The 11668-nt window shown below is 29.4% G+C and overlaps 1 protein-coding gene across 11 annotated transcripts in view; it reads right to left on the bottom strand.

Annotated features, from left to right (window-relative positions):
* Positions 1-5255: 5255 nt before the first annotated feature.
* Positions 5256-11668, bottom strand: part of LOC143226567 (ryanodine receptor-like) — a 250771-nt gene continuing 244358 nt past the window's right edge. For all 11 annotated transcript variants that reach the window (XM_076457710.1, XM_076457700.1, XM_076457702.1 and 8 more), the window contains 5 exons: positions 11285-11392; positions 10593-10657; positions 9861-9961; positions 7547-7598; positions 5256-6148 (listed from right to left, as the gene is read on the bottom strand). In XM_076457710.1, coding sequence (XP_076313825.1) covers positions 6041-6148; positions 7547-7598; positions 9861-9961; positions 10593-10657; positions 11285-11392 — 434 coding nt within the window. In that variant the 3' untranslated portion in view covers positions 5256-6040. The remainder of the gene's footprint in view (positions 6149-7546; positions 7599-9860; positions 9962-10592; positions 10658-11284; positions 11393-11668) is intronic.

Raw genomic sequence — 11668 nt, 5'->3', positions numbered from 1 at the left:
CCTTGTCTTGAATGAGAATTAATTTATTTGTACACTTGACCTGTAAAGGCTGTGGCAACATTACTTGACTGTTCATAAATTTATTGAAAGCTGATGTGCAACAAACCATAAAAAATCTGTGAATTAAAAATCTCTACACTGTAAAAAATGTTTCAATATTGTGTTAATATTTTATTTCATTAAAATAATACAGTATTAAACATCCCTGACACAAAACCTATTGCATCTGTCATAACTGAAGCCAAAATAAAGAGAACCAGTAGAGGGCTTGTTAGTCATTTACAGATTCTTTTATGTCACTGCTTTTAGTTTAAAATAGTGGACTTGGATAGTTAATGAAAATATTGTATTTAAATATTTTTGAAGGGGGTGAGTATGCCTCTGATATACCAATATTGTATGTGAAGTATAATTATTTAATTATATCTGTTTAGTTAAGGGGCCTGATTATGTAGTAAAAACCATAGCCTTATGTAATGACTATGAGGCTATTGTCGCATGTTCCATCGGTAATACTACATACTAGGTTTGTTACAAATGCGTGATTTTTAACCCATGTTTTTACATGTCATTTCAGAAACAAGGAGGACTTGTATACATAATTTGAATTATTTTATAATAATGATAATAATATAAAATAGTTTTCTTTCTCAAAGGCTCTATTTATTTACTTCTTTTTTGGTACTCTCCATCTTTCAGGATTGTGAGGTTTTGTAATCGTAAATATGGTTCTTAAATCTACTTTGAAACAATAGGAGGAAAAATTTCCTCATGCATAACACTGTTTTTACAAAAAATGTTTTAATGGTCTTCACATTGTGTTAGATACCTAGGTTAAGCTGTTTGTTTATTTTGATTTTTTTATTATTCGTGATCTGACTGAAGTTTGGGGACTTGTAACTTCTTGCTATCATACTTTTTACTACTAAAACCTTACATTGTACTTGGTTGTGTTTCTTTGCAGATTTTAGGCTGTGAACTAATTAGTCCTGTAGAAGGACAAGGTCTTTGATAGAAGCATTTCAAATTCGTACAGTGGAATTCCTTGGAAATTACAAAATATATTTTCTCATAGAACTGTTAATAACTTAATTTTTCTAAAATAAAAATAATGAACATTATTAACTAATTGAGGTTATGGTTTCTGATTATTACTGTTTTCAATTATTTCAGCTGTCTAAGAAATCAAAATATTGCTACTACATTTGTTTATTAGGCTCAAAGCTACATAAGCTTTCTGTGGGTATTCGAGGGTCTCTGGTTTGATTCTTATCATCACCAAACTCTAACCCAGGTGTGGTTACTAAGATAATTTGCTACTCCCACCAGTTTAAATTGTTGACTAAAGGGTAAAGAATTGGCAGGCATCACTGGCCACACAGTGTTTTTGTGTTTCTAGAACTAGTAGGTATCATTTAATGGGGTCATTGATTAATTGCATAGCTGTAATGTCTTATTAGTAGTAAAAGGAGTGAAGTTATTTTTGCTAAGTAATTAAAACAAAATTTGTTTCAGTAGTGCTTGTTTGATAACATGTTTTTTCTGCTTGGAAATGTGTTAAACTAATAAAAACAAACTTAAAACACATTAACCATAGACCCACCTTAGTTGTTGCAATGATCAAATTTAAGAGAAATGTATAAAACAAAATGCAGTTAACTTTTTCTTAACATTTTTTAGGCCTGTTAATTTTCAACATTTTGCCAGTTTCTGCACTTACATCAGCTATTATGGTATTATACTCCATGTATAAATAGTGATTCACAGGATCTGTTGTCATCCAGCCCATTAGGCAGTGAGTTTAGAAATGTTATTTTTTCTGCATTTCTAGCTTTGAGCCAAGGTCTGACAAATGAAGAATAATGTGGGAAGAAACATGTGTAGAACATTTAGAAAAGTTATTGGTTGTACAGAGTAATTTGTTTATTGTGTTACAATGTTTCATCAGGTTTACCTGGCATCAGTTGAGTTATAAAAACTGAGGCTAACAAAAAGTTAACTTGTAAATTTTTGTGCCTTAATTTGAAAGGAAACAATAACTTGATTAACATCAAGAAGAGAGAGAGATTGGTTTACACAGAAAACTGAAACCTAAGGTTGTCATCATTTTTTTTTTAAACAATTAAGATTGGAACTTGAATTTTATGTATTTTAATAACATACCTGACTATGGGAATTGATCATGAAGGAAATTCCATAGACTAAAGTTTTTTTTTTTTGAAATAGAGAGGTTTGGAAGCCAGTCTTTTCAACATGGTTTAGAACAATTTGTCATCAATGATTTTTTTTTTTTTCCATCAGTAATTTTAGGTTTGGTTTTAGATTAGAGAAATAGTCATAAATGATGTCAAAATTACTGAAAACAGTAACAATGTCATTATTACACACCAAGCAAAAAAAACGTTTGTCAAGTGAATTTGGGATAGTAATATTTCCAGCTTTTCTAAAGAATGTATTGGCAAGTACTTGGGGCTGCAAGCTCTTATAGTTAAGCTTTGACTTTGATATAATTTACATGTTTAAAGCAGAGATTTAGCTAGAATGACAAATCTCTTATGGTGTTCATGTTTAGATAGAAATCAGAATTAAGTTTATTTTGGTATCCTTCCAAATCAGTAGTTATTGTTTCTAGGACAGATTTTTTTGTATCAGATGTGACTAGCTAAACAAAATGGCAGAATTCTCAGTTTTTTGGTAAATGTTTTAAAGCTTTTTACAAAGAAAGAAGCATAAGAAATATGGTCAAAGAATATTAGAGGAAGGAATTTCCCAAGGTTTTAAGCTTTGTATACTGAAACAATAGGACATAGGGGTAAATTAGGTTTGGAAGTTGTTTTGTTTGGGGGGGTACATGTAAAAGATATGGAAAACTGAAGAAATTGTTTTAAAAAAAGGATTAAGGTAGCTTTTCTTTTTTTTTTAAATATCAATCATCAGCGAGTGTATGCAACTTTTGCCAATTTACATGTAAAATGTCACTAAAATTACTCTCTCATCACTTTTAAGGTTTAGTGCTTTATGTACTTGAGAAAGGTTCAGTTTCAACCAAGATTATTTATTCAGAGTTTTTAGAATGCCTGTAGATTATTTTTTCATTATTATTAACAAGTACATTTCTTTATAATCTTAACTAATCACAGTTGTTTTTAAACTTTAATGATATTGGGAAAGGAATTTTAACTTGAAAGGCAGTATGTAATTTCTTGCATGTGTTCACAATTTGTAGTGCATTATTCTAATTATTTTGACAGTTTGGAAATTAGAATTGATTTGATGATCATGACAAGTGTATAGAAAGAATTATATGATTTGTTTATAGCAAGAAGTTCATTTTTACAGAAGAATCCATAGTTTGCAGTGAAATGTTTATTAAAGACGGACATGACACAAATTTGTAAGAAAATATTACATGGAAAATAAATTTAGTTTCTATCCCACAAAAAGTACAAACATTTTCTTACCAAACTAGTTATTACCTTTAGGTCCAGTTGGTTTTTGCTGTTACATTTAGGCTTAGGTATAGAATAGTTGGAAGTAGATTCATGACAACATTAAACTTTGTGGCTCCAAAACAAATTAATATGTAATTTTTTAGGTTTGTTGGTTTTTCAATATTTTGTCAGATTTTCATCATTATAGATAAAAAAATCTATAGTCAGAAGAAAAATAACTTTTAAACTACATAATCATATCATAGACATAAAATAGCCTAAACATCCTTTGTTTTAAATTTTGGTTATGTTTTAAAAATCTCCTAAGGATTATCATATACATACATATTTGTCCTCATGAAATTCACTGGTAACAAAAGTGAGGCCATTGCCAAAATAAATAATTTTGTTTTCTAAAGTTCTTTTCTTTAAAATAGAGAGCAAGTTATATCTTACCTTTTGAAACTACTTAAATATACTTAACTGATTCATTTCTTTATTCATAAAGAAAATTTCCATGAATAAATTGATCCTCATTTAATAAATTTTAATACTGAAATCAGAATTATTTCACCCCACATAAGAAATAGTAAAAGTTTTATTTCCACAAATTGGATGGTAATATGACCATATCACCTTTCTCCATGTATTTGGTCAAGAGTTTCAGAAGTATATAAATATTTAGTTTACTTTTTGAGTTACTATATATAGTTTATATATTATAGTTTGTATTTTTTGTGATCTTCATGAAAAATGTTTAATACCAAAATTATGAAGAAAGAAGAAATGTGATAGCAGAGGTGAACTCTTGAAGAAAATTAATTATGCACACAAAAAAACAAGGATGAGTACCTGAAGGTCTAAGTGATCTTTAGTACAAGCAGAACGACACATTTAATAAGCACTCACGAACAAAAAACATTCTGTATAGGTATTACAGCATCTAAATTATAAAAATAGAAATATTTCAAAAAATACTCCTTGTGCACTTATACAAGGAAGAGGAAGGATGTGAAATGTATTAAATAATTTGATACGCTTTGTACTTTATGGAATTTTAAACTTTTTGATTCATCATTGTCTTTCATGAGGTCAAACACTTGTGAAACTGAAGAGAACTCTTAGAATTATGGGATCATAAATTTGGAAAAAAAAAAACTTGTTTGAAGTTCCTCTGGATAGACCATTTTAATAAAAGTTTCTAAGAGAAATTACAATATTTAGAAAATAAGTAGAGATTTTTTTCTTATAGATGGAACAACTTGCACTTTGTATAGTAGTTTGATTAGTGGTAGGAGGTGGTTTTGTAGTCTACATTGATGCTATGATTTGTAACCTACACTGACATTTTACAATATGAGGTTTTACAGATAGAATTATTTGAAGTTTGACTAGTGGTAAGAAGGGGTTTGTTGATGGAACAATTTGCAGTCTGTGGAGTGGCTTTAGTAGGATAGGGGGTTTTGTAGGTTATACTAATATCTTTACATGAGAATAATTAACCCAGAGGTTGGAACCTTATTTAAAATGTGGTAGAACCATCAGCTATTGAATTATTTATAGGAATGAAAAAATTTTGTTAAAATAATAATGTTGACATTTATTAGGTGCACTCAAACTTGTAGTCTTGGACTACTAGAACAATGTGTTGCACTTGAAGTTTTGATAATCTGAAGGATATTTGTGTTTAAAACAATTATATGATGCCCATAAGAAGATGGTTTAAAATTATTTAAATTAGCATAAGGGTTGTTTCATATATAAGTTTGGGTAAAGTTTGTATGGTCATACTGGTATTTTAAAACAATAAAAAATACAGAAACAAGAATAGAAGGTAAGTTTATTTTATTAATTTTCACTTTCAGTGTACAAAGGTAAAAGCAAACACAAACTAGTTTTTTTGGTTTCTTTTTCACTACCTGAATAAGAAAAATGTGCATGGAAACATTCCTACCATTGCAGACAATATTATTTGTGTCAAAATACTATAGAAGCAGTTGAAACTTGCTGAATAAGATAATGTTAAGGCAAAGATTTTTCTGACTTGTTTTTTAGTCAATAGTGTAAAAGTCACTTCTTGGTGTAAGTAATAAAGAATTTACAATATGCACATGTTTAACTGTCTTAATGTCGTTAATACAAGCCTCATCTTAATACACAAGATATTTCATAACCAAAGGAAAAAAAAATTAAATGATTGTAAGAAAACAGGTCATTGACAGAACTCACTTACACAAAAATCAATAAAACAATCACAATATCTTCTCTGATTTTGGCACTTTTGTTCATTTAATTTCATGGAATACTTATCTCACTCTGTTGGAACACACTTATAAATCAAGTTTAATGATAACACAATCCAAATTGTTTGAAGCAAGAAATATTGGAAGGCTGTAGAAAATATTACAAGATGAAAGTGTGAAGAGGGGGGGGGGAGGTTCAATTGTTCAATTAAGGTTAGGAACTTTAACTTTTGAGTTTCTTATACAAGCAGTAAGCATATTTTTATGCTAATTTACAAGCTAAGAGAAGAGCATACTGTGATCCTGAGATAAGTAGGGCTGAATGAAAGTGAACTGACAGAGAAGTATTGGATGGTACAAAACTGATCAACCAGCCCCTCCCATCAACTCATCTTCATATTGCTTGAGGAAACAATCACCAACAGGGAAGAAATCCCAGCATCTTTTCTGGTATAACTCCCAAACGTACGTCTCCTGTAATGACCAGTAGATTATAAATAAAACGTCCACCTTTTCACATACAGCTAAGAAAAATCTAAGGGGTTGTTGGTTTGGAACTTCATAAGTCATTATCAAATTTAACTGCAATACACTATAGTTATATAGTAAAATATTCAACCATCAGTAGGGTTCAATATTACTGATGATGTACCAGTTAGTAAATAGAGAATATGTATTTAACTTTCCAATGTTAAGTTGTATTATATAAGTTTGGAAGTATGTTTACTACAAACACACGCAACATTCAATGGATCAAATCAGTGCACATTTTTATCTAGAACAGTTAGACTTTAGCTACTGTTACAGAATATAATTATGCCCTGTAATGACTACTATTAAGGTAGAAAGTACCACTTGAAAGTGATGACTGTCAAAATATAGTGCATAAGAATAGAAAACGTCAGTTTTCTAGGTTTGAATTTTTTGAGTTGCTTTAAAGTTTTCATTCAAAAATTTCTTAAATTCCTTTGTTGTTATTTCACTCGTTACTTAAGACCTTAGAATGGTTAGAAACTGTGCAGTTTTCCACTAGGTAAGTGGCTTCTTAACAAACTCCAACATAAAAGACCTTTTTTTTTCACAACCTTGTGAACTCTATTCACTATTTGTATCTCAGTTATTTTTTCTTTTCACAGTTTTTATCAATATGATGGAGTATTCACAATTTCAGCATAAACTACACATGCCACCAGAAAAAAGTGTAACAATGGCTATTCAAAGGTGTAATTATACCATCTAACACTAGCCACTTCATTAATTTCATTGTAAATAAAAAAAGATAATAGGTACATATTATTGATTATGTTGCACATTTATGTACTTAATTTGAGTTTAGGAAATTTTAGACATTATTAAACTGGGTCATTATGTTATAATTTTACTACCATATAACAGGATAAACAAGCATTAGTTCAACTGACCGATATGGAAATATGTACACGTAAGTAACTATTTGAATGAGTAACAGTTTCAACTGTAATGTTTTAAAGTAATTATTTCATTTACACTGATATAATTGCCTCAGTGCCATTTTACAGATTCAGTACAGAAGAGTGACTGCCACTTTTACAAGGTTCTCATCACCAAAGTGAATAGTGTGATTCCTCATATGGGATTCCGAACCATGGGCACTCAGCTTCACAATTTGTTTGTTAAACTCTTGTTAATGAACTAAAAAAAGTTACACACTTTACTTCACTCACTGCTGTTGTATTAATAGAAATGTCAACTTTATAAAGGTGTTATGACAATAACTACTTTTATCGTTTTTTAATGGCATATTTAAATTTAGACAATTTAACTACCTTACACTGACCTGCAGTATTTAACCTATTAAAAATGTCACAGTTTAAACAATGAAACATTACATACCTGACCTGTATATTCAGTATCGGGTTTATTGATCAGATGCATTAAGAAAAACCTGTAAAAAATAAATAGAATGAACTGTTAAAATAGGTTTAATGTCACATCAATGAAGATTCTAACAAATGCTACATTTCTAACCTGATCTATAGGTTTGTGTATCTCGACCACGTATAGATGTTGGTCTGAATAACAGAAACACCTTTCAGTTTCTACATTTAATATGAAATTGGTCAAACACAAGCAGAAAATACAGAATTAACGCAATGTGGAATTGATGATACAAAGTGTTATGTATCAGAAAATGATGATACAAAGTGTTATGTATCAGAAAATGATGATACAAAGTGTTGTGTATCAGAAAATGATGATACAAAGTGTTATGTATCAGAAAATGATATTTTGATCACTTATTGACCAAAGTTTCTAACTGTTGAAATGTCAATGGTGTTGAAATTCTGTTTTAAAAGTTGGTTTCAAGAACTGATCAGAAAGGTTTGATAATGTTTAAGTCTGGGGAACATGGCCAGGTTAGGTAACTAAACTAAGAACCTTAGCAGTATGAGTTGGTTCATTGCCTTTCCAAAAGAAACCATCTCTGTTTGAGCTGTAATAACGTTAAAGTAACCAATTGTTGTTCTTAACATTACAGTAAGATCGTAGGCCATAAATTCAATTAAAACAAAAAAAATGCCCATGTCATCAATGAACTTCCATCACGGTTAACTGATGACACAGGACATTCAGGGTTACCAGGTTCATTTGATTTCAATCATATATAAACATGCCTTTGATGGAAAAACTGTAAAAGATGATTCATTTAACATACTGCATTTTCTATGTTCTTGAAACCATTTACCTGGAGTTTTACATTTATTTGTGATACCAGAAGGTTTTAAATGACAAAGTGACCCATCTTGTAGATTTCTTTTGAGTTGTATTGCCAGAGATTAATTGTTGTAGGCTACTGTTCGTGTGTTTAATGATGTAATTTTTTCACCTGACTGCTTGTGTTAATGGATACAATCTGTTAACTTGTTTTTAGACGTTTTTTTATGCAGTTTTATTTTTGATATTTATGTTCATGATCCTTTTTATACCATTTCTTGGTATAAATTTATTATTTTAAGTGTCACTGAGAGTCCAGTTAGACTTTAACCTACAATCATACTTCTTTGGAAATCTGACAGATCTTTTTAGCTTAACATTTTTAGAACTTCAGTGTTCTATTTCCATATAAAGAAGTTCAATGATATAGAATAATTTAATACATAATTAACTTTCCATGTGACTATATTTTCCCTTTTACAGATAATAAAAAGGTGGTGTTTTCATCATTTTTTGTTCAATTCCCATATACACTGAATACTTGAAAATCTCTAATTTTTAACATAAAAGTATCTATTAATTTATTACTAAATATGGTTGGATGCAGGTTTCTGAAACCACTGATGTTATTTTTACATATAAATTATTATTTCGGAAAATTACAATAAGGTATATCATAAAAACGATATGCAGTGTTTGATTTTCTAAACTATATTAATAGGGTTTTAGTTATTAAAACAAACCAAAATTTTCTCATCAATTTAATGGTTAACTGAAATTAATGCCAGTAAAAATTTTTTAGTTATCTTAAATCTTCAGGAAAATGTGATAATTTTAAATTACAGTTACGGTACTTATGGGATATTTTCAGCCTGCATATACTGATTAAAAAGTAAAGTTAAATACTTTGTGGTTATTGTACAGTCTCCCATAATTTTGAACTGCTGATAGAAGGAAGGTAACCAGTCAGCAACATCTAATACTACAAAGACCATGTTCCACTTTAAACAAATCAGACTTGGTACTAATCAACAACTAGTGATTACTAGCTTTGGACTAATTGCTTTACAGGTGCACAAAAATGATTAAACTTATAAAGCCACGTTAATATTTTGTGACTACAATAAAGATAGGCACTTTATTATTGACAATTACTGTTTGAAAACAATGGGTACGAATTGTACTTCTAATGTTAAATAATTACCATAGTCCTGACGAGTTAATATTTAAATTAATGTTAAATAATTACCATAGTCCTGATGAGTTAATATTTAAATTAATGTTAAATAATTACCATAGTCCTGAGGAGTTAATATTTAAATTAATGTTAAATAATTACCATAGTCCTGATGAGTTAATATTTAAATTAATGTTAAATAATTACCATAGTCCTGAGGAGTTAATATTTAAATTAATGTTAAATAATTACCATAGTCCTGATGAGTTAATATTTAAATTGAACTTAAATGATTAACCTGAAATTAAAACTTACATGTAATTTGCAAGATTATGTTCTTTTTGGACATGGGTGTCAAAACCATGTGGTATTTTATCAAAATAGTCCTTTCCAATGCCACAGATGAAACAGTTGGACTGAAAGCAAAATTATTTTTAATTTAGAAAACACACATATGTACATTGTTGCTACTACGTACAATCATCTAATAGTAAATGGTCTAATAATCAATAATCTTCAGGATGTGAAGAAAAGTACATGTTGTTTGTTTAAACATCTAAAACAAAACTGTCATTCACATAAATCATCATGAGGATAAACTTTAGAAAATACTGGCCACAATGGGGAAAAATTAGAATGCTTTATCATTTTGTAACAGCTCAGAAAGAAATTATCAAAGTAAAAAAAATAAAGTAAAAGTCATTAATCAACAAAAGAAGACAGTTTAGCACATTATGACCTCTTAAGCTCAGTTTTATTAATTTTGTTTAAGAACCTTTAATTGTTGATGTGTTATTAAAAGTATGTTGCTCTCCAAATGTCCTTCAATGATACAAGTGTGAACGTATTTTAGGAGAACGGTTTTAATTATGTAATAGAGGGATAAACACATTAATAGGAGTTAAGATAAAAAATGTTTATTTTTAATGATTCATGGAACCTTTCCTCCATGGTAATTTCTAACATGCTTAGTCCAATATTAACCATTTATCCATTAATAACATTAACTGTCATACTGTTGGTGATTGGAAGAATTAAAGATATTACCTCCATATCATCTACTACACTTTGCAGCTGGTCTCTCAACTCTCCAAAGGCATCAATAATCAAACCTAAAGAACAAAACAGAGTCACAGAACTCAATATAAGTATAAAAATTACATTTGCAGATTAATAAAGATTTAGCTTTTAAAGAGAATGACAAGGAAAATTGGTTTTATTCTTTAAACATGAAAGATACCACTTAAAAAATAAATGTAAACTGACACGCAAAAACTGAGAAGTTTGATACTGTATTACTAAAATGGAACATATAACTGGGTTTCAATCTAGAGGTAAGAGAGATGCTTGCTACTAAAGTGGAACCCACAACTGGGTATAAATTTCAGAGCTAAGAGAAATGCTTGTTATTAAAGTGTAACTCACAAGTGGTTTTAAATTTTACAGGGAAGAGAGATGCTTCCTATTAAAACGTAACCCACAGCTGGGTTTAAATTTGAGGTAAAAGAGAGAGACTGAAAAATTAAATTATGTGAAAAATAGTGAATGGTTCCTTTATTTGAAAAAAGTAAATGTAAACAATTTAAGAAACATTGTCTTATTTCCAACTGATAATAAACACATAAGCTTGCATGTAGTTGATAAATAATAAGAAAATATTTCATGGAGTAAGTTCTGGCATTCTGTAACAAATTCCAAGTGCATTTATTAACACACTATTTAAATAAAGCAACCATTACCTTGGATGATGGCCAACAGGATTACAATGACAAAAAAGAAGAATGTGATGTCAAACACAATTCTATAGACTTCATAGTCATCACCATCTGGTGGTTCAATCTCATCACCTGCAAGGTTGAAAAAAGTAAAATAACCAAAGAAATCATACACACGGTAAACATTCTTTGTTATTAACATAATTAAAAACAGAAAACAAATTCATATAGTCCAGTAGTGCAAGTTCAGAATTATAATGAGTTTTGAACAGTAACTTCATCAGGATAGCAATTAATAACAGAGAAATATTAATGTACTTAGATTTTAAGAGCACAGATTATACTTTGATTAAAGAAAATCAGTTTAAGTATATTTGTTTGATTTATTTGAATTTAAGCATAAAGTAA

Source organism: Tachypleus tridentatus, chromosome 9, assembly GCF_004210375.1.
Source record: "Tachypleus tridentatus isolate NWPU-2018 chromosome 9, ASM421037v1, whole genome shotgun sequence".
NCBI classification, from domain to species: Eukaryota; Metazoa; Arthropoda; class Merostomata; order Xiphosura; family Limulidae; genus Tachypleus; species Tachypleus tridentatus.
This window is presented reverse-complemented; position numbering and strand designations above follow the sequence as displayed.